The sequence below is a fragment of the Larus michahellis genome, chromosome 1 (genome assembly GCF_964199755.1).
Source record: "Larus michahellis chromosome 1, bLarMic1.1, whole genome shotgun sequence".
NCBI lineage: Eukaryota > Metazoa > Chordata > Aves > Charadriiformes > Laridae > Larus > Larus michahellis.
In genome coordinates this window covers 224021446-224044973 of record NC_133896.1, presented here as the reverse complement: position 1 = coordinate 224044973, position 23528 = coordinate 224021446, and the positions used below count along the sequence as shown (strand labels likewise).

At 42.4% G+C, this 23528-nt stretch overlaps 1 protein-coding gene across 4 annotated transcripts in view; it reads left to right on the top strand.

Annotated features, from left to right (window-relative positions):
- Window positions 1-221: 221 nt before the first annotated feature.
- The window catches only part of NOX4 (NADPH oxidase 4), a 108243-nt gene continuing 84936 nt past the window's right edge, over window positions 222-23528 (top strand). The window contains exons 1-8 of one of the 4 annotated variants that reach the window (XM_074572518.1): window positions 222-350; window positions 1692-1787; window positions 10897-11007; window positions 11965-12049; window positions 12715-12812; window positions 14881-14908; window positions 18001-18073; window positions 22580-22660. In XM_074572518.1, coding sequence (XP_074428619.1) covers window positions 276-350; window positions 1692-1787; window positions 10897-11007; window positions 11965-12049; window positions 12715-12812; window positions 14881-14908; window positions 18001-18073; window positions 22580-22660 — 647 coding nt within the window. In that variant the 5' untranslated portion in view covers window positions 222-275. Of the gene's footprint in view, window positions 351-758; window positions 949-1691; window positions 1788-10896; window positions 11008-11964; window positions 12050-12714; window positions 12813-14880; window positions 14909-18000; window positions 18074-22579; window positions 22661-23528 lie in introns of those variants that run through there. The other 3 variants (XM_074572519.1, XM_074572522.1, XM_074572520.1) reach the window with 3 other exon arrangements.

Sequence of the window (23528 nt, the reverse complement as noted above, 5' to 3'; positions counted from 1 at the left end):
TAGTAACAAAGGGAGTTCTATTCTTAATATAAAAATCAGTATCTGGTGCAGCTTCCCCTCCGAAAAAAAAAACCCAGAACAAACCAAAACCAAACCAAACATGAAGACCACCACAAAAAGTAGGCTGGTTCGAAGCGTAGCGATGAGAACTCGGGACAGTATGGACGTGGAGGCGCCCATAGCGCCCTTCTTGTCGCCGCGGTGTGGCTACACACCCCGCACCCTTGTGCCAGGCACAGGAGCCTGCCTCTCCCAGTGCCCCCCAGGGACGCCTGATGGGGCAGGGTCGGACTGGGGACAGCACTCTCCGGCCCCCCCCAGCGTTCGGGGAGCTCCCGCAGACCTCACCGGTGGGTTCTGGCACAGCCCCTTTGTTTTCCCCCGAGCGGCAGCGCAGTTGCGCGCCGGCTGCCCCCCCACTCCCTCCTGCCTCTCGTATCGCATTTCAGCCCTGGGGGGGGCTGGCAGGGCAGTGGGGGGGCACCCCAGGGACCGGGGGGTGGGGACCCCCGCGGGCGGGGAGACGCGCTTTTCAAGGTGGGGGGATGCGGGGCAGAGGCGCTGGCGACCCAAAGCCCCTTTCGGGGGCGCCGATTCCCGGCTGGGCTGCGGGACCCGGGGAGGGGGGGGCACGGACAAAGGGCGCCCGTCGGCAGACAAAGGGGCAGCGGCGGAGCCGGGGGGCGGGGGGGATGGGGGGGCGGCTGCAGAACCGGGCGGCGGGGCCGGAGCGCAACGCCCCGGCGGCCGGAAGACAGGGCGGGGGGTGAGGGGTGGGGAGAGGGGAGGAGGACCGGCTCAGCCCCGCTGAAAAGGAGGGCTCGCCCGCCCGTCGCCCCCCCATCGGCCCCCCCAACCCCCCCTCCCCTCCACCGGGTCCTGCCCCACACCATGGCTCTGTCCTGGAGGAGCTGGCTGGCCAACGAGGGGAGCAAACACCTCTTTCTGGTAGGGGGCTGCCCCACCAGACCCGGGGGGGGTCCCCTCGGTGCGGCTGAGCTGCGGGGAAGGCTGGGGAGGGGGGCGCGGGGGGGCGGCGGGCGGCCGGGGCCAGCGCGGCTGGCGGGTGCTCGGCGGGGCGCCGTGGAGCCGCGGGGGGGAGGTCGGGGGTCCGCGGGGCGCAGGAGGCGCCGGGCGTGCGGGGGCGTCGGTGCCCCCGGGGATGCGCTCCCGGTGCGCCCCGGCGCGCGGCGGGCAGGGGGACACCGCCTGTGCCCGGGGACAAGGCGCGCAAAGTCCGCGTCCGGCGGGCACTCCGCACCGCTCCGTGCTCTTTGTTAGAGCCGCCTGGGGGAAGTTGAGGGGCAGAGGATGCATCTTCGTGGAGGTCGCGTTCGTCCTGCCTTTGTCTTTGTCTCTTTGTTGGTATTTTTTATTCTTTGAGCCTTTAACTGCAATATTTAACTAAAGAGCGGGAGCGGCGCTTTGTACGCCGAGGGCTTTGCCAGCTCTCGTTGTCTGAAGTCACAAAGGTAAAGTTTTGTGAAGTTCAGTGAAAGTGCAAACTTCTCATGCAGGGGCTGTTCCTTTTAATACTTTAAAATATTTTATGCTAAATGCTCGAAGTTTTTTCTCTCCCATTCCATATGTTTATGAAACTACACGCTTACAAGTTTTATGAATGAAATTACCACTGAAAAGTTTGCACATGCAACTTTCGCTTACAAACTCTTGTTTCTGTTTCATTTTAGCTTTTCTGGCTCTCCCTCAATGCGTGGCTCTTCTGGAAAACCTTCCTGCTCTATTATCAAGGGCTGCAGTATTATTATTTGCATCAGATGTTAGGGGTGAGTGACCCGGACATTACTTTTTGCCCTGGAAATTGGGATGCTGGGAGATGGGAAAGGGACAGGATGCATTTGCTAATCAAGGATGACACAAACTGCCTGTTAACGCCACAAAGCGGGGAAAGATCAAATAGGAAATGACTGGGATACTGCTGACAGTTGTTTAGGAGTAGAAAGTGAACAGCGTGGAGAAGAAAAAGAGCCAGTCAAGTGTGGGACAGCTATCCTTCCCCCGCCTTTCCCCCCTCCCGGTGCTCCCAGCTGCAGACAGGCTCACAGGAACACAAACATGCTCAAGAGATGACTGGAGATCGACTTTTTGTCATCAAAATGTTAGCCAAGCTTATGGGCTTGCGCTGGCAAATCCTTTCTAATCCAGTTATTGCGATACATATTTGCTGAAGGAATTCTTTTGATATGTCTTAGTTCTACTTGGTGTTTGTCATCCTCGTAGTTCCTGTGTAAATCATTGTGATCTATATTATTTTAGTTTTGTTTTCTAACAACAAATTCTTGGAATCTGAATGGTTTAATGAAGATTTTACTGTTTTGATTTTGCGAGGGTAACATCCACCACCACCACCAGAAGAATCCAAAAAAAGATAATATGGGGAAGTGAGATACGGGTCTGTCTTGTGAAGTTACCCACAGCCACGCTCTTGCGGTTGTTTGAAATGACTTCTGTCCAAAGGGCTTAACAATTTCCTGGAAAGTGCTCTAGGGTTGCTCAGATTTTGAGAATGCAGGAGAAAGTGGATGAATAACACGATGCTTTGTAACGCCATGGCAGACTCGGGAATGGGTGTCAATGCAGAGTTGACGTGGGGCTAAAGCACAGATGATGCACATCCCAACCTGCTGTAGAGCCTCTGGGTTTTATCTTGGGCAGGATATATTTTTTGTTATGGCTGATATCATTGCCAGAGCTAGCCAGCCCCGTAAGCCTTTGTGAACTTGCTTGAAAGTACGTTGACCTGATACACTTTTCTCTTTTTTTCTTATGGCTGACTCAGACGTGTTAAGAAATGAATCTTAGCAAAGGTAATGCAAAAAGGAGGGAATGAAAATACCTAAATGCTTCATGATGATGACTTTATAACAGAAAAAAACCATGAAAACACATTTAGTTTTACCATGATCTCTAATAGCGTTGCAGCCCAGCGCATCCATTTGAAAAGTGTGTTTGTTCCTGGCAGAGCACGTGGGTTGTTTATAAAGCGAATGTTCTTGGTCAACATGTTGGGCCAGGTTGTCAGCTGGTGTCAATCAGCAAAGTTCCTCTCACTTCAGAAGACTCACCTGCCTTGTACCAGCTCATCACCTGGCTTTTTTTTGCTTTTCTTATACTTCACAATGAAAGACATGTAGAAAGTAATATAATCTGTGTTGAGAACCTGTGAGTTGATTCAAGCAACAGATTCACTGTCTTGGTCAGGAGATGAGAGCTGGGAGGCCATGTGTTTGGTTTGTGTCTGCAACTGTGAGAAAAAATACCAAAGAAGTTTAGAAACTTTTTTAAATGAGGAAGAAAGTGAAAAGCTAAATCTAAAAGATACTTTTGACCAAAGCTCTGAAACTAATTTAAAAATTTTGAAAGCATTAAAGACTGCAAAACATTCTCACAACTCACTTCTTACAGTTTGACTAAATATCATACAAATACCATTCTAAGACACCAAAATTATCTTTCTCCCATCTCTTCAATGTGTTTGTACATGTGTATAAATGATACAGGTTGTTTTGCAAGGGTTGGGAAGACTGAACCCAATTTTAGTCTCTTCAGGAAACAGAGTAAGCACGGCCACGCTACACCTGCTGTTCCCTTTCGTGGGGATTTTTGCTCCTCTTCTTTACATCGGGTTGTGTAGCCACTGTCCACCTTGTGGCCCGTCTCGTAACACTCTCCTCTTGGTTCCATATGTGGGTGAGTGGCTTGCAGTGTCTCTGTGTGCCATTTCTGGATGTTTGAAAATGCAGGGATTTAGATGAAAATTCTTCATTTATAGTTCAATAGTTGGTTTGGGGGTTTTTTTTGTGTCTTAAGATGATGAACCGAAACCAACTTGTTTTTCAGCGAGGTCTGCTAAGGAGTCGTTTTCTTTTCTCTCTTTGTGCACTGCGATAGCTTAAAATCTCCTGAAGAACTTCTGCACTTGCAGCACTGAAAGATTTACCACAGGTAATTTTATTGTTTTCCAAGTAACAGGGTGGAGAACAAGAAGAGTTGCTGTGGTAAATCAGACTGTGAAATGAAATCTTGAACTGAATATCCGAGTAGATTCAACTCTGCCATGTTTTCATGCAACTTGTTTTCTTTCTGATGTGAAGAAGGAGAAAATTCTTTCCTTCAGTGATCACTGAAGTGGTTCGCCTTCCTTCGGCCTTCTGCAGAAGGAGGAGACCAGTTTTATTCTCTGTCGATTGCATCCTCTGCAATCTTGATACTTAGCACAGGATTTTGAAATTATTTCGGTACCTAACTCTCAATCTTTCAATGTCAGTCTTTCTGATCCTTAATTCTACACCTGTAAAAAGGCAATAATAGCATGGTGACGTCCTGGAAGTGCAAAGAGAATAAATAAGTCAATGGCACTGATGTGCTGGGGGAAGGTTAATCAGTCTATTCGACACTACAAAATTTAGTGGGTAAAGTTACGTTGTGTCAAACGTCCCCACTTTGCAGTTTGAGTCCTACTGATGAGACCAGCATAAAGTCTTCAATGTGGAATCTCTGTCCTTGGAGGTTTTCAGAAACTAATTGCATAAAACCCTGGGCAAAGTTGGTCAGAGTTTGGGCTTGAACCTGCACTGAGTGGGAGGTTGGAACAGAGACATCCCAAGGTCCCTTCCAGCCAGAATAATTCTGTGATTATATGATTCTTGTGGTCGAAGTTAGCCAGAACCTAGCAGATGTAGACCCCTTCCCTACACTTTTGCCTTGTAACACTGCACGTCAGAGTCTTAGTACACGAGTGCACTCATTGCTGCTGGTTCAGGAACGTAAGTCAAATAAAAAAAAACAAAACTCAGTTTTTCATAATTCAATGAGTGTAAACTTGTGGCATTATTTTGCCTAAAGAGAAGTCTGTGAGGAAGACAATAGGCACTGATTTTATGTAAAAGATTGTGACAAAGAGGAAAGGAAGATTCTTACCTCCATCTTCATGGTAGGTAGCGCAGGATGTAGTCTGTGTGAATTACAGAAAGGAAGCTTCACAGATTACTTGACGTGACTCCACAATCTCCATTGTTGGAGGTTCTCGGTCAGAGAAGTTTCCCAAATTATTAATTTCCTTGTGGACTTCAGGATTTCTCCCTTCACGTTAGCTTGGCTGTATTTGTTATGCAACAAGTTTGCTTGCATTTGACCAACAAATTTAGTCCTAAATTCGGTACTGGCCTTATTATAGAACTCAAATCTTGCTTTTAACAGCATTAAATGAAATACCTGTTTCTTGTTCCTTGAGTTCCCCATGAATAGAAAGCATTGGGCTCATTTTGTCATGGCATAAAAGGTCTCTCTTTCCCTATTCCCTCTCTAGTCGCTGCTCAGATAACTCTAATGTAGTCAAATGGCTGTTAATGCAAGAGATGAGCTTCTGGTTTCACACCGAAGTGGAGATAATGCCTTCTCAGAAGGGGCTCTCTGGGAAAAGATTGAATAACTGAAAAAGGGACCGAAAAAGAAAAGTGCTGCCTCACTTTTTTATCTGTACAGTTGCTGCCTTCCTGAGCATCGTGTTTGTGTCATCTTTATTTACTGCTTGGAATACGTTCCCGTAACTTGCATGTCTCTCCTTGCTACATTATCGTAATGATAAAGATTTTGCTAATGGAGGCCAAATTCTGCTTCCATTGATCCTTACGCAACCGCTCTGCAGCCTCCTTCCCCCACGCATCTAAGCGTTGAAGGGAGCTGTGTACCTTGACCCTTTATTTTCCTTAATGTGTAGTTTTGCTATTTAATTGTCTTGTAACCAGGCTATTTGGGATTTGTTCTTTAGGTGCTACATGTAGCAAAAATGTTTAATAATAGGTTTACGTTGCTATGGAAGCTCTGTGCGTGTATATATAAAAGTATATACACAATTCGATTGTTCAGGTTTTTTTCTACAAGGTGAGCTTAAAAGGTGAGATAGGACAATATTTGTTGACGTTTTCCTGTATTTTACTCCCCAATACGTTTTGCAACCACATATTGAATATTAGATTTCTGTGCACAGCGGCTGCAGGTAACATTCATCTCAGCATTTATAACTGATGAACTTTGGGGAATTTTGTGATATACAGTAAATTCCTTTAGCCTTCAACTTAATACTGAAATAAATTGCCTGACTGCAGAGAAGCTCGTTTCCCCTGCAGCTCACAGAACAGCCAACGAGAACTGCCTCGCTGCCTCTCCATCCTACTTTGCGCGTTGTATGAGCGTGGCCAGGAGTCCATCCGGATTTCTGTGGGACCGTACATCAGACAGGGGTAGCTGGAGAACTTACGTTCCCGCTGTGTCTCTGGAGCCCTGTTCTGCTGCTGTGGAGAAGTAAAATACGGTGATCGCTTTATACTTGCCTGGAGAAGGAGTTTTGAGGATACTAGGTTTGAATTTGTAGTGGGTCCGGTTCCCTACTGTCTCTGCCACAGATTTCCCCTGTAAATTTGATTAATCCTTTAGTTTTTCCAGGCCTCTCTGCCCCTCCATGGAATGGGATAACAGCGTGTGTGGTACCAGGTAGGCAGAGTACAGAAGGAGGTTGTCAAACGCTTGGATTTGATGTCAGCAAAGGGTGGATGAAAGAGAGCGTCCAGCAGAGATTTTGGGGGTGTTTTTCCACTCTTTTTGATCCTACAGCAATTTCGTATGCTACTAACATGAAATAAGACCTTTTTTTTTTAAGACAAGGATAATCTTAGGAAGAAAAGAGGATTATGTTTCTCTCATTTCTTAACTAGTTAATAAGGATATATATTCCCTTCTAGAACCAGCAAGTTGCCTTGGAGCAAAAATTGTCTTTCATTCTGCTATTGTTTAAAAATCCAAGAATACACTATGATAATTTGTTACTGTGCCACCCAGGCAACGCGAAGGAAGTCAAGAAAGAGACCACTTGGAAACCATTTGGAAAGAATTAGTTTCATAGGGATATTTTTAGCCTTTGGATATATGTTAAGAGCAAACTTAGTACTCTGTTATTCTTCTGGGTCTTGAATGAATTGTGATTCTAAGCATCGCTAAATGTATTACTTTACCATTGTTTTCAAATTGGTCATGGGCTCATTGCAGCAATCATTGCCCAGCTGTATTTCAGAATAAAACCTTAAGTGAACCGTTGGTGAAACTGTTTGAAGCTGGAGAAGTCGTTTTCTCCTCTCTTTTTTTTTTTTTTTTAATTTTTCTTTTTACAGATGCTGATAGCCTTGAATTAGAATTAATATGAGGGCATTCTTCCATAGTAATTGCATTATGAATGAATATCTGCTATTTGTTAAATAGTGTCATGGAAAAACACAAAGCAAGGTTAGGGTAGCCTTTTCTACTCATCATAGCTGATTCATAGTTTTTGTACCAGTTAAATTGTTTAGCAATTTACTTATTTCTTAGAATAAATTATTTCATTTACTTAATACTATACAGTGTAGAATTAACTCCATCCTAGACTATTCCAAACTAGACTGTTTTGTTGAAGTTTTGCAAGAAGAATAGTTGTCCCCGATAAAGGAAGTCTCGGGTAACTGATATCATGCCTGATTTATGTTTAAACTCAAAGACAACATAAATTCTTAAGAAACTAATGGTGTAACCTCTGGTCTAGTTGAAGATGTCCCTGCTCACTGCAGGGGGTTGGACTAGGTGGCCTTTAAAGGTCCCTTCCAACCCAGCACATTCCATGATTCTCTCATATAGGTCATATCAGAAATTATGACAATTTTCAAATTGCTTTACTTATTAATTGTTCTGCAGCTTTTTTCAGCTTTTCGGTGTTAGTCAAGGGCTACAAAAATGGTTCCGTTTACTTTGGATTTGCATAACGTTAGTTCTACGCAATTCTTGTGTTTTTCAAATCATGCTCATTTAATCACTGAAATACTGTAGCACATCAGCAAGCTCTAATAAAAACGCTTATATGCGTTTAATGAGCATGTTTTTGAAGTTATTGCTTTTATGAGGTGTATAGCTCATTTTAGCTTCCCTTTAGAGGAATAATAATTAATGAAAATAGAGACAGGCTTGTATATGCAAATGGCACATTATAGAGACATTTTACTTTCCATTCATAGAATCGTAGAATGTGTTGGGCTGGAGGGGACCTTTAAAGGTCATCTAGTCCAACCCCCCTGCAATGAGCAGGGACATCTCTAACTAGATCAGATTAAGTCCAATAATTTCAAGGATATTGCCATTTTATCTGTCAGTGCAAAAATACTTACAATGTTCTAAAGTCACTTTAAGCTACTGTGGATAGAGAAATATTTATTCTTGTTGTTCACATATTTTTTTTTTTAATCATGCTTTGAAGCGGAAAGTGACATCAGCATTCAGTAAAATCTCAGGTCGGTTGCTGAGGTTGTGGCCACTGTAGCTGCTGCCCAGTTGCAGTCATTGCACTTGGTCTCTGGACCACTTGGGAGAGTCCAGAGGGGAGGGCAGAGGATGATCTAAAGGCTGAAGAGCATGATTTGTGAGGGAAAAGTAACAAGAATAGTCTCTCACAGTGCATGTGAAAAGAGCGTGAAGTAACAGATGAAATAGAAGCAAGGGAGGTTTTATGTAAGGAAAAAGGGACTAACATTGCACTGGCAGAAAAGGTGGAGGAGGTCTGGAGAGTGGGAGAACCAGGTGATGTAGTTCATTCTAGTCTTATTTTCTAGAATTCAGTAGGTTAGAGGTGCCTCTGTTGTAAGTGTCCCTCTCAGGATAACTTCCATGAGAGCTGCTCCTGGGACATTTGCCAGGGATCCCACATGTACACGGCAGAGAACAAGGTAGAGCACGTTTTGTGGGGTAATTTCTCCTACGTCTCATGACTAGCTTTTGGGAGAAGATGCCCTTATGACCGCTTTGTTCTGTGGAACGGGTAATCGTAGGATCATAGAATCATGGAGTTGTTCCGGTTGGAAGGAACCTTAAAGATCATCTAGTTCCAATCCCCCTGCCATGGGCAGGGACACCTCCCACTAGACCAGGTTGCTCAGAGCCCCGTCCAGCCTGGCCTTGAACACTTCCAGGGGCATCCACAAGTTCTCTGGGCAACCTGTTCCGGTGTCTCACCACCCTCATGGTGAAGAACTTCTTCCTAACGTCCAGTCTGAATTGACCCATCTCTAGTTTTAATCCATTCCCTCTAGTCCTACCATTACCCAACATCCTAAAAAGTCCCTCCCCAGCTTTCTTGTAGGCCCCCTTAAGATACTGGTAGGCCACTAGAAGGTCTCCTCGGAGCCTTCTCTTCTCCAGACTGAAGTCTGGAGAACTTCTCTGTTGAGAAGGTCCCTAGCACTCAGGTCCAACTAAATAATGTAAAGTAGCCAGAAAATAAACAGAATTTACGTAGACTTTGATGCTTCAGGTGGATTCACCACCTTTACCTTCTGTTTGCCTACTGGTTTTGTGCCCAGATGTACCGCAGAGCAGGTGGGGTACATGGGTTGTACTAACTCTAACAGTTCTGGTGGTTTATGGTACTGAGAAGCTCCTGTCATGCCGTTGTGCTTGTGATCTTGCTAGACATGCTGAAGTCCAGTTATTTTGTTTATTTTTACTAGTTTATATATTCATCCATTTCTGAGACATGTAGATAAGTCTGTAAAAGACAACTAATAGCAATGACAAATTTTGAAATTACAAGGCTTTTCTAATAATTTCTGTAAGAAAATATTACCGAATAAATAAAACCTCTGTATTTCTCTCCATTTTTCTTCTTCTTGATAAGAAAGATATGAATATAATAAATTCACTAATTTCACATTTCACACATTTCACTAATGAAATGTTTTTCACTGAAAAATAACAAATGTTCTGGTTTTTTTTACATAACGTTTCTTTTTGAAAAAGTAATACATCTTCAGTAATTTTTATTAGATAATTCGTACTTGTTCAAATCATTCACATACCTCTGCAGTATTTGAGTTATCTTATAATATTGTAACAGTTTTAATTAATTTATTCAGGAGTTGAAAAACTTGGGGCTTAGAGAACATTGTAAGAAATACCCTTCCAGAAATCTGTTGACAGTCTAAAAGCATTTTTATATAAGGTAGTAAAATGGTAATTCAACCTAATAACTAGGCGAATAATGGCATTTTGCTAACTTTTTAAAAAATCATAAATGAATGAGAGAATTTAATAAGATTAAAAAATACCGGTTATGACATTAATGGGTGCTTTGTTCATTTATTTGACAGGTGTTTTTGTTCTAATTATGTAAGTTCCAAATATACCAGTGAAAGCATTAGTGAAATTAGATTTCATTGCAGTTCCCAGCTATTGAGTAGTTAAAATGAAGAAAACCTACTGTCATTAGGTCCAAATCTGGCACTGCGTGGTGTGAATGGATGAGGAGTTCCGTGACAGTTCCATAGCAGTCCTTGAAACAATATTATCATTTCAATTTAATTGAATCAGTATTTTTCTACATCTTTTTCTGGCTTGTTTACCAGAAAATCATTACGCTTAAACTTAAGTGGCTGTCTAGTGTCTTCATAGTATTTATCCCTCCTATTTAATTATGCTTGTGGAAGCTTTCAGGTAATTTCTCAGTGGATGCTTGTTGTTGTCTCAGATAGATAGTTTTGTTCCACGTGGCTTTGAGCACCGGTGAGGATATTGGTTCTTTCAGTAGAAATTTGTCATTTGCTGACATTATTGGTCACAAAATTAGTTTTAAATAAGTTTTTGATGCAAAGGTGAGAGCTGTTTCACACAGAGAACAGGACAGCATGCTGTGTGTACAGTGGTTTTTTCAGTACAGGTCAAACATCATGAAACTCCGCTATTCTGATGAGTCAAAGAGAGCATGGGAACCATTTGGGTTCACAGCCAAGAAAAGGAGGTTGAATAGGGAACCATTTGAACGTCTTTTCTCCCTGCAATCTAACTCTTGCTGTATTTGTTCAGCTAGGATTGTGTGTTAGCAGAGCTTCAGCATCTGTCCTCAATCTCAACTGCTGCCTGGTCCTTCTACCCATGTGCCGTGTTCTCTTGGCCTTCCTGCGGGGATCCCAGAAGGTGAGTACTGTCCTCAGAATGCAGCAGCTGAGAAGAGGAGGGCCCGGTCTCTGTTTAGTCTAAAAATAATAGGAAAAAATCTATATATCCCTGTTTGTTATACAGTATGTACCTGCCTGGTGCAAGTATCGTTCAGCCTAGGTTCATGACCCCTTGGCTGGCATTGTCTGGTTTGATTGGCCCTGTCGTGAGGAGGGTTTCTTGAAGGCGTTTTTGAAGCGCAGGGTCTTGCTGTGGAACTGTAACCAGACGAAGTCTTCTCCTTTCCCAGCTCTAATATGAAAGACATCTGTGTCCTCTCCACTGCTTCCTGGTAGAATTCAACAGGGCAAAAAGAACGGAGTCTCTGCATGACCAGAAGTGTCGTACTGGAAATGACAGAACTCTTAAATAAAAATACCCAACCTGATATATTCGCTATCAGGAGAGAAAAAAAAAAGTTCTGGCAAAGCAAAGAGCGTTTGTTTTCCGTACCAGTGTTCAGTAAACAATAGTTTAGCTTGTTTGAGATTTGTCAGTTGCTTTGGCAGAAATGTAAGTGATGCTTTTGAGGAACACCTGTGCTTTCTAGACGGTTGCCAACTGAACCTATGAGTTCTGTTCATCATGTGACAGTACCTGTAAGATTTGATGCCTATAGATACCTACACGTATGCAAATACACCTTTCCCCTGATCCTGCTCAGTGATGCCGACAACAATTAGTGCTGGAATTCCTAAATTTTAAGGGACGTTACTTTATGTGCTCTATGTACTTTATGTGGAATACTGACCCAACTGTGATTTCTATATTAAGACCTCAGAACTGACTCATTGTCATAATCCTGTAGTTTTTAAATTTAGATACTGTGCTTGCAAGGGTGTTAAGCCTAGTAAAAGCTGAAGTTGCTATTAAATGAGCTCAATTGCTCTTTGCTTTGTTTTAGAAGAGAGATCGCTTGAATTCTTCTCTTATTAGGTTGCCAGCCGGAAAACCAGAAGGCTGCTAGATAAAAGTAAAACTTTCCATGTGACGTGTGGTGTTACAATATGCATCTTTTCAGGTGAGATCTTGCTGTGCTGAGCAGCAGCTTGTTTGGGAAACGCATTAAAGCCGGTTTTTGTGGTTTTTCTTATACAGTACATTTGGGGGTAGTCTTGCTCTGTGCTTCCCTGCCTTACGTTGTGAATGCTTTCTGGGATGTGTGTGGGGTTTGGTTTATTTTTCCTTTAAACACATGAGCTTACATTCTAACGCCGAGCCTTTCCTTAAAATTCCAGTTTCTGAAAGGACAGGTGTATGAGATCAGGTCAAAATCTGCCATTATAGCTGACCTTCAGTTGTGCCTGAGGAATTTGAGTGAGGAAGCGGGATGCTACAGGCTTATCAGCAGAAGAGGGAGCAGTGGAGGCAAACACCCATTGAACTGAAGGCAAAAGTGTTCTTTGGTGGACACCTTTGAATATTGTCTCCCAGCTGAAGCGTTGCAGTGTGGAAATGATGGCTCTAGTGTTAAAAAAAAAGTAATATCTTAAATGCATACAGCTTTCTGCCATGCATATCTATAACTTGATTTACTTTAGCAAAAATAATTCCTTAGTCCCCGATACATCTCAAGCAGGTGATGTGATTATGGCTTGGCATCTGGGTAGCCACTTTTCTTTACTTCAGGGGAACGTCTACCTCTTGTTTACGGATCTCAGCTTTACTCTTGTTGGTTTTTTTTAGTCTTACATGTTGCTGCTCATCTGGTGAACGCTCTTAACTTCTCTGAGAACTACAATGAAGACTTCCTGTCACTAAATGCAGCAAACTATCGCGGTGAGGTGAGCCAGCTGTTCTTTTATATTTTGCTTTTAAGTATATAATTTAAATGTATGATTATTCTTATATCCAATTCCATTGCGAGATACATCCTGTGATCTGTAGAGCGCTGCTGATTTTGTGCACTGAAAAGTCACCATCATGTGGATTGCCGTGGATTTTGTTTCTTTCTCTGGACGAAGTGTGCATTAAGCACTTTGTTTAAGGCAGCAGGATTCAGACCTCTTGGATGGAGAGGTGGAGAACGCTGTCATCAAGTCCTTTCACCTGCGCTCTGCCCTGTTCTCCTTCTTCTCTACAACATGCTTTAACTTCTGTTCAGCCCTGTGCTGGTCAGGCGGTTGGGGTAGATGATTGTTGCAGGTCCCTTCCAACTGAAATTGGCTGTTCGACTCTTCTGCTCCTCTCTGTTCCTCGGGTGGGCCTGATTGAGACGCTTCTGCTGTTTTGGAAAAATACATTCTGTGTTTGCAACATTTAGAATATAGTGCCACGTGACATGTGCTGGTGACAGGGAGATTTGAGAGTGATTTTGCATTTTTAAACTGCAGTGGGAACTGGAGTATATATGCGAAGAGTGGAATCAGTTATCTGCACGAACTGGGCTGGAAGCTGATTTCTAGTTACGAAATACTTTGTTTGCCTGACTGCTGACTGTGGTGCGGATTGCTTTGAGGGCATACCCCAGCCCTAGTCCCTCCTCCAGGTGCTTGCTTGTGCATTTGGCGCTGGAGAGATGTTTGCAGATTGTAGGAGTAAGACCGGAGTCCGGGACTCTTTCTTCTTTGGGCTCCACTCAAGTGCTCTCTTGTTTATATTCATTCTGGTCTCAAGTCTGCTTTTCTTTTCTACCAGCTTCATTAGGAAAGATTTAGAATGACCCTATCCCAGCTGCATCCTTTCCTGGAAAAGGAGAGCTTGACTCAGCCCAGGCGCATAAGGACCAACAACCAAGGTCTTCTACTCCCCGGGTGAATGATCTAATCACCGAGCTATTCTACGGCAGGCAGACATGCCAACACCAACTATTGTGCTGAGGTTCTGGATTGAACTCAAGTGTCTGCGTGTGTTAGGAGTGGTCTGATGGGCTTAGCCTCATCAGGAACATTAGCAGGAGCTTGCCGCAGGCAAGAACGTGCCAGGGTGTGCATGGCAGCCTGTGCTAAGCAGCCTTAGGAATTTTGCAATAGAAAAATGGAGATAATAACAAGTTTTTAGTAACTCTAGGATCAAAACCTCACATATTTTAGGTACTCGAGTAGCTCTTGAATCTCTGTGCTTGAATTCCACTTAAACATGTTGTTAGCTGGGGCGGGCAGTCTGGATGCTGCTGCCGTCTTCTGCATGCGGGGGCGCGTGTTTGGGTGCAGACAAGGTCAGAGAGAGGGACGCTTCATTTTTTCTCACCTGTACGACAACTGCTCACCTCCCCTCACTGCATTTTACTGCGAGTTTAAAAAAAAAAAACAAACCAAAGTTCTTCTCCGCAGTGAGGACAAAACCTCAGGAGGCGTAGGACTCAAGGGAGTGAGGCAGTTTCCCGTGGGGTTGACGTATCCCCTCTTCCTCTCACGTGCGGTGAAGGACACAGGAACATCTGGCCTTGTATTGTCAGCTCCTTTGTGTGCAGTCCTGCTTCACTGGAGTCCACTGCACATCTCTTGGTGATGCCATTGGCTGTAAAATTCTTGCTGCTGGTCTTTCATCGAAATTCAAAATCTCTCTCTCTCCTGCTCCCCTCTGTCCTCCCAAAGGTATGAGGTACCTGAGTAAAGTTAGGCTTTCAAAAAATAATAATTTTTAAGATTATCTGGATCCTAATTTTTCATAACAGATCGGAACCGTCTTCACTGGAGGAATGCAAAGGTTGAAGGTTTAATTTATGTTGAATTGCAGTCAGTGTAAACTGCTGCCAAATACCAAATCCATTCCTGCATTCAGATTTAGGGACTGCTTACACCATCGAGCCTGTGAGCTTTATGAGCTACTTGTTATTATTACATTATTCATATTATTACCATATATAAAATCAAATATATTGACTTCTTTTTTGACCTGTCTGTTTTTCAGGACCCGAGGAAACTGCTTTTTGCTACTGGTAAGTCTGTTGCAAAATGGAATGCAAAAGTTTGCTGCTTCTCATCCTCACTCTCCAGACAAAACATTCTGATCCCGTGTTTGCATGCTCCGTTTGTTGTATCTCAGCTAGGTTGAGATGTGTTATTTGTGTTAATACAAGCCGGGTTTGCTTATCCAGTAGTCAGGAGGGAGGACTTACGTAAGCCCTGTAGTAGGATGAGCAGCGTCTTCAAAGCTGTTGTTGTACAGATGAGTCAGTGGAAAATCATCAGTTTCAAACAGGGATTCTGCATAATATTAAACCCAAATTCCTAAATGATCCAATTTCTAGAAAAAGAAACACAACAGAAAAGCAGCCGTCTTGCTTCAGCTGGTTTATTTAAGGCTCGGTTTGACTTCGGCGCCATCTAAACTGTTATATGGGAATCAGGCTTCAGCACTTACAAAGAATAAATAAGCAAGAACATTTTTGGTGCAGGAATTTAGAAGGGAGCAATGTTTGGGTATGGACAGGTAGGCACGAGCCCGAGCTGTAGTGCTTCACAAGCAGGACAAGGTCCTCTCGGAGGCAAAGGTCCTTATTTAGACCAAATGAAAAAATTCCAACTTTGTGTCATTTAGGGCAGGGTCCAAAAGAATCATTCTGGTCAGCAGCTGATGGCGTTCTAGACCTGTCAATCCCATACATTTACTAGAATTGGCAGCCTTGGTGGAAAAGGGCTTTCCGAAAACCCTAGGCAGGTTGAGGTCAGTTGAAAGCAGAGGAAGTGAGAAAGTGAAATGACAGAAATTTGAGGTACAAGTTAACTGCTAACTGGAAATAGGCTGGGTGACTGGTGTAGTCAGTGAACCCGTGGTGGAGGCCTGAAGGAAGGTAACTCACAGAGGAGGGAGTTAAAGATGGGGAGGGGGGATCAGAACAAGCCTCCAGTGCCACATTTAATATCTTGCATAAAGGAGAAGGACTGAGTGTGGAGGCCCCATCAAATGTTACAGCTTCTGGGGGCACTTTGAGGCCTCAGTAGCTGAGCACAGAGGATCTGCAAGGTGGAACTCCTTTTACCCTCTGGCAGCTGGGAAAATACTGCATTTTCAAAAGTTTGAGCAAAAGGTCTGAGCACATTGTTGCAAAAAGCATTTTTTTTTGTGATTTTAATTTTAAATGTAAGGTTTCTCAGATCACTCCCCATCCTAACAGCGGCTAATTAACATTTATTATTTGTGCCGTGGGAGTGCCCAGGCAGGGACCAAGACTTCGCTGCAATGGGAGCTGTACAAATATGCAAAAAAAGGGTCTCTTCCCAAACTAGATTTATTGGCTGATTTTTTTAACAGTGAAGAGAAGGAATAAGGGTTTGGAAGGATTTACAGTGCGATGGCTTTTCACATCAGTCTGGGAAAGAACCTCCTGGCTTAAGGATGCGAGGCTCTGGGAAGAACAAGTATTCAAGACTGTAGTTAGTGGGGGAAAAGCGAGACAGAGAGGAGAGGAAACACCAAAAATGCACCGATGAATCGGGGCGAGGTTGGCAGTGGTTTCATATTTGCAGTGTGATGGAGAAGAGAATTGAAGAACTGGCTGGAAAAGGTGATCTGTGGCGTGAGTGCCGACGTAGGAAGCTGGATCAAGTGCTGCACTGCAGTTGGATTGGAAGTATTTGTGTCAGAGGGGAGACCGATTGCACGCGACCTGTCAAATTAGGCTAAGAATGAAGAAGAACGGAAAGAATGCACATTTTTTATTGCAACTGCTTTTAATTGTAACCTTTCTGCGAAGGACTGACATTAATGTTTCTTATGCAGTCCGTGACAAAACTTCCATTGATTGCAGGACCAGGATTTTTCCTACAGTTTGTAAAACCGAGGGGTGATTTGGAATGTATCAGAGTTTGGGTATCAGACTTATCAACAAGTGGATATTGGGAAGTTTATAAAAAGATAAGATTTGAAATTGTCTCTTTATTGCTAAAGAGTCTAAAATCACAATGAATTATTTAAAAAATTAGCTCGTTGTTATCATTAGGATGTGATCCTGTAAAAGATCCTGGACCATTAAAATCTGTGGTTTTGCCATTTGCGCCCATGAAAGCTGGTTGAAACTCTTGTATTCTGAGACTAAAACAGCACTTATTTAGCTTTGTGCTTGGTGATTGGCCTGACTGACCTTGTTTAAACCCAAACACGTGACTTTTCTTTGTGAAGTAAAACGTTCTTAGTTCTTAATTCAGATTCTTAATGCCTGGGATGGCAATTTTGAAGATAAAAAAGTGGTAAGATAAAGATAAAAAGAAGATAAAATAGCTCAGAAAAAGTGGTAACTTTGGGGTTCTTCTAATGCCTCTTTAGGCTGATGGTTTATGGTACTTTATGGGCAGGATTCTACTTTAGGATGAAACGAGTCATGCTGTAGAAATGCTCTCCTTTGACTTAAAAAAGAGATGAGGATAGACTAGTTCTGATACGAGTCTGCATTTGAGCAGATGAGTCCAGTCCTTAATGTTTTTACCCTTTCCTTGGCGAATACTGGCTGTAGATCCCTCTCACAGACCTTGCTCTACGGGCAGCAATTTCAAGCATGATACAATGCCATGGAGAGTAATTTCAGGCTCTTTCTCATTCCAGGATGAAATGGGTTGGCAAACAATTGTAGTGACAGCTTGCATAGAAACTGATTTGCTTGAAGTTCTCTCCCTGACCAGGTTTTTAGTTGTCGTGTTCAACAGAGTTTAGGGTTTGGAATAAAAAAAGAGGTATAGAAACTTGTACAGTTAGTCTTACAAATAAACAAATAGACAGGAATTGTTCTTGGTTACCTGCTTAGAGACAAACGTTCTGAGCAAATGATTGCGGGAGCAAAGGCAATAGGAAATTAGTGATGCTTGGTGAAATGCAAGGAAGAGGCTGTTTTTCTCTGGGAAGGTGGGGAATAACAGAACATCTCTTCTTTCTTGTCTGGTTTAATACATGAATTGTCTTCAAGAGATAAATGCATGCAGGAGTTTGATTGAATCATGATTTCTATGTCTAATAACTTCTGTTTTCCTAAAAGGTCGTAGGAGACAACTGTACCTCTCCACAAGTCAAATGTAAGTTATCTTATGTCTGTTTTAGTTCCAGGTCTGACTGGAGTCATTATGGTGTTGGTATTATTCCTAATGTGTACAGCTTCTACCTATGCCATCAGGTAAGACATAATCTGATCGCTATGCTGAAAAATGCCATTTGCGTAATCATATTCTCATACTGATTAGAGGGAACAAAGAGTAAATGCAGTACAAAGCAAGAAGTATTTAAATGAGTGTTAAAAATACCAGTTTTCTTGCCGTATTTTTTTTTTTTTACTAGCTTGCAGGTAAATTGTCACAGTGAATTTTGTATTCAAAAAATTACAAAACCTGATTAAATTGCCTTCAGAGGAAGATATTGTTTGAGGAATGTGCTCAGTTAAAAACCTAGGTCTTTAAAAATGCAAATAGTTCTTTTTTCCTGTTTGTACAGGGAGGCAGTAAACTAAGCATATGGCAAGTTCTGTCCAATGCATAAATTAAGTCCACTGGAAGTAAAATAAGATGATATCTTTATCTTAATTATTTTCATCAATTAATTATAACAGCGAACTGTAAAAAAACAGCCACAGAAAAAAACAGCAATGAAGCAAACCAAACAGAATTATGCTACCTAAGTAGAATGTTGCGTTTTTAAAGCTCTGCTTATTTTGAATGTTGATTATAATTTTGAAAGAGCAATGCAGTATTGGCTTAGAGTAGCTGATGGGATTTCTTAAGTTTTGGTCCTCCAATGGGTTCACATCCTGCACCGACATTATTGAACACGTATTATGGTACATTTGAGTGACCGGGATCTCGGAGGATCTAGCCAAATGTTGTAGCCTTTTTAAGGCTTGGATTCTGCAACTGAAGCTTATAAAAAAACCCTTGGTTTTTATAGCAGTCTCTGGTGAATTCAAAGACTGATTATGTAAATACATCATCTCAATTCACCAAACTCTGAAGGACATTTTAATCTTCAAACGTTAATGGTGCTTCGCCGATGTGAGCTGGGTATGTGGGTTTGGACGTTGTTGAACTAATCTGTCTTTCCTGAGTAGCAACGTTATCTGGCGCTGATTCAGGAAAGTAGTTCAGCAAATACTTGGGCACTTTTTGTAGACGATGGTACTTCCAGGGTTGAGACCTTTGAGAGACACTGTAGGCTACAGAAGTCCAGGATGAGACTGCTGCCCAAGATGTCAGACATGGCTGCACATTACATCGTCCACACAGATGGCTCTTCTTGCAAAAGAAAGCCAATTTTGGGAAGATGGAAAAATGAAACAATTACTTCACTCCACAGCACTGAGCCAGAACAAAGTCCTGTTTTCTTCAAGGCCACGATAAATTAGAAAAAAAGAACAGCATTTAGTAATCATTGGGAAACTTAGGAAAATATATGTAGTTGCAAACATATTCTTGGAAATAATAATTTTGCAGTTCATGCAACAAAGGTTTCCATCTTTCCGAGTTACATGCTTGTCATTTCCTTCTTCAAGTGCAAGTGCTTTCCCATCTTTCTGCACCTCCCAGCAGAATCAAAGCCCTAAGAGATCATTTGCATCTCCTGTTACTCTCCCTCAGCCATATGGCTCAAGCGTGTCTTTATAATGTCTTTTCCTGAGGAAATGAGCCTCTGTGTGCATCTTTCTGTCCCTTTTAAATCTCTTTCCCTGTGGATTCTCACGTGCTTTATGATGACTAAGCTCATGCTATGGTCTTAGAAAAATTAATTGTAAATGTTCACTGCGTATCAGAAACTGGGCTTTTAAAAAATATTTCAGAGACTGTTATACTCTCTTTGATTTCAGCCCTAATCCGCTCTTGCACACTGACCTGCTTAATCATTTCTTCCTTTGTATGTTCTTCCTGAAATTTTTCTCTGCATGATTATCCTGCTATTTTCGTGCCTCTACTTGTTCAGTAAACTGTATGAATAAGTATTAGGAGGATTGAATTAGCTGCTAATGTTTTAAAGAGGGGAAAATGAGTGGTGTTTGAAAAATTTTCTAAATTTCTTCCAGGTCATACCTGGGAATTAGACCAACATACGTTTTTTAGTAGTTGTCTGTTGGTGGGATTATAAAGTTATTAGAAAATACAATAAAAAACCCCCTATGAATAAACGTTGTCGTTTCTGCTATATTTCAAATGAATGTTGCTCAACAGTGTTTCCAATGAAAATAATTACTAGTGACTTTGGAAATCATATATTTAAAGGAACATTAAAATATAAGCTACTCCAATGCCATCTCTTTCTGTAACCAAATATTCCAGTCTTCAATTTCATCTTCTAACTACCACCTATATCTTCCTTTTCAAAACTAGCTGTAACAGGGCTAAAAATATTTTTCTAAAACTGTGCTGCTTGCTGTGTCCCTTTAAAGTATGGCAGTTGCCCCTTACATTTCTCAGTCGGTTAACTCTTGCAGGTCTGCACCTGCAAAATTCTAAAGTAGTTTAACCAAAATTAAAATTAAATATTCAACTTGATCTCAAATTTTCAGGACTTGGGAGTTCCTAAGAAATGCTTTCATTCTGTGAGTAACGTCAATTTTAAGCCCTAAGAAGATGGCAAAGAAAGTAAGAAACGTTGTGAAGAAGTATAAAAATCTATATGTAGCAGTAGGAAGATCAGTGTATTAGAATATTGTATGTATCTGTATGACACACAGTTTAAGAAGGTGTGGTTTGGGCCAGACTGGCCACTGAAACAAATGACAAATACAAGTAAGAAACATGTAATTATTAAAAAGTTGGAGAACATGCTTTATGGTAAGAGGTTCAAGGATCTCCATCCCTTTAGTTTAAGCAGGTGAAGTTGAGAGGACTTGATTACATTTAGGGGAACTTCAGGCATGCGAGGAACCAGGATTTTATAGTAGAGGTATCTGCAGGAATGCAGAAAGAAGAATAAAATGGTCAACTGGCCGGAAGCTGACATTTAGACATACTCAGACAAGAAGTATACAGTAGTTTTAATCAGTAATAATAATTAGCAGTTGAAAATGACACATCAGAAGCTGGGATTGACTTTCCGTCACGGAAATTTTGAAAAATTGGTGCATTCCGAAAAAAGTGCTCAAGATCCAATAAGAATTAATTCAGTGTGCAGCTTTCGGTTTTGTAGCCAGATACCAAATTAAACCAGAGCTCCAAGATGTGTTTCAGGCCTGGGGGTAAATGTTGTTCTCTTTGTGCCTTCTCATTGTGCCTCCATTCCCCACACCACCATCCTTCACTTTCATCTCACTGATGTTCGCTCCCACAGCTCCTTACGGATCCTGTTGAGCGACTGCATGAAAGTGCCTGCCAGGGTGTGGGTACTCAGAAATGGTTTGAGCAGCCTCAAGGAGGAAAAAGTGTTAGCGTGGTGCTGAACAGGGGAAGAACGGCAGGGCGAAGGGGGGGCTTCAGAGCCCCCAGCTGTCGATGGGTTCCTTAGAACTGCCCTTGCTTGGGTTTTATTTTCGTGGCCCTCAGAATGTCAAAATTATTTTTTTCTGTCTTGAGAAAGGAAACAGCTAAGTCCCATATTGACAGAAACAAATGCAATGTACGTTTCAGATGTACTGAAGCAAGGGTAGTTCATTGTTTATGTGAAATATGGTTGGAGGGGAAAAAATTCTGAAAAAAGTTATCTATGTCAGAGGAGTAGCTTCTTAAACTACGTACTCAGAGTTAAGGCTGTTTTTTATTTAATAATGGCTTTGGCTTATGGATGGGGGTAGGTTTTTTGGTTTTGGAAGGGACTCTACTACCATGCTGTGTAGTGTGAGAGGTGTGTTTGTATGCTATGAAGTAGAATATTTTCTTAACCATTTGGTGGTTGTTGTTCTTTGGTGACTATTTTACTCAAGAAAAAACAAACAGGCTTAACAGAAAACAGTTCCGGATGAGTATTTTCTTTGGTCTTGGTTCTTTTTGCATTACCTAACAAGTTACTGATGAAAGTAAGTCCCCTTTCCCCTTCACCTCTCCTGATCCTCACAGTGGTCGTGTTCTTCTTGTTCCTCCCAACACCATCAGTCCTAGAGCCCCACCGTATGTGGCTTCCTGCCCTGAAATTTCTCCTGACAGTCCTCTTGTTGCCTCCTTGCTCTCCTTCCCTTTCCTGCTGTATTGTCTTCCACTGTATACCCTCACAGATTTCTTCTACCTTTCCCACCCGCCCTGCTGCTGCTGTCGACGATACCTGTTTGTGTGTTGTACCAGTAGTGGCACATGAAACACCACAGCCCTGTACTGGGGCAGAGAACGGGAGGAGGCACTCACTCTAAAGAGATTTAGTTTTGAGCCTGGAGGCTGAAGAACTATTCTAGCTATGAGGATGTGATAGGGCCTAAGCAGGACCTATGAAACCAGTGAAGTCTCCTAATTTTGCAAGGGTTCTTCAGCTGGCTCTGTACTTCTGTGTCCATCTTCCTCAACTTTTTACTTCTGTGCCAGTCACCTGTTCTTCTCAACACTTAATTGCGTGCAGATACTTAATTGCGTGCCTGGAGGAAAACGTACTGGGCTTTGACTATTCTACGTGACTACGTGGTGTATAATGATGTCCTACGTGCACAGATCTGCTTTTAATGAGCAGTGATTCCATCTGAGTGAAACAGCATTGAACCATGGTTTATTCTTTTCAGGGTTTCAAACTATGACATCTTCTGGTATACACACAACCTTTTCTTTGTCTTCTATATGCTGCTGATGCTGCATGTTTCTGGGTAAGTAAGTGGAAAACACTGTCCCTTTTCCTGACGCATAACCAGAAAGAGCAGTTCCCTTGATTACTGCTTTTCCCGAGCTCGCTTGTGCACAGTGGGCCAACTTCTTGACAAGATGTTGTGCTTTTCAGGTTTTCAACAGGTTATTATTTAAATAATGTTCAGACTGTAGCTTGGAGAATTGTGTGCTACTACAGCCAGCTAGCACAAACTTCTACACTTGCACGTTTATTCCTTGTCCATTTTACCAGTTTCTAGTGGGAAATCAAGAAAACACTATTGCTGCTTTTCTGCCCTCTCTTACCTGGTTGCCGAGAGGAGGATGAGAAGTAAGTTTGCTCATCCCTTTCTCTTTCCTCTCTCCCTTCCATTTTGACTCCTAAGGAGGCGGAAGGAATGGCCCCTCCCTGATTATCTCTTTCTCGTTGCCATCATACAAAATATACTAGTTTTTCTTCTTTTTTTCCACAAACATGAGACGAGTGTTCATGTACCACGAAGCTGATGGTCAGGTCTGTATCTGGCACAAACAAGCCCAGCTCTACCACAAGATTAACGTCTCTGAAGTTTGCTTTGTGGGTGTAGGAGACTGGTACAGGGAAGGGAAGGGGTATTTGAATGAGATTTATTTCTCCGTGTCACCAAACATCTACTGAAACACAGGGTGCTGGAATGTCTGCGCGACACCGAGCACCGCTGCTTAAAGTAAATAGTGAAAGGCAATTAGGCCTAGCAAGACCATGGTAGGAATATGTTGTTGAACAAAACAAACGCAGCTTGAGATCCGGTGAATTGAAATAATGAATTAAAACAATTGAAATTCCTGGACACAATTCCAGTTCTCTCTGTTGTTTTGTGTTTTTTTTTC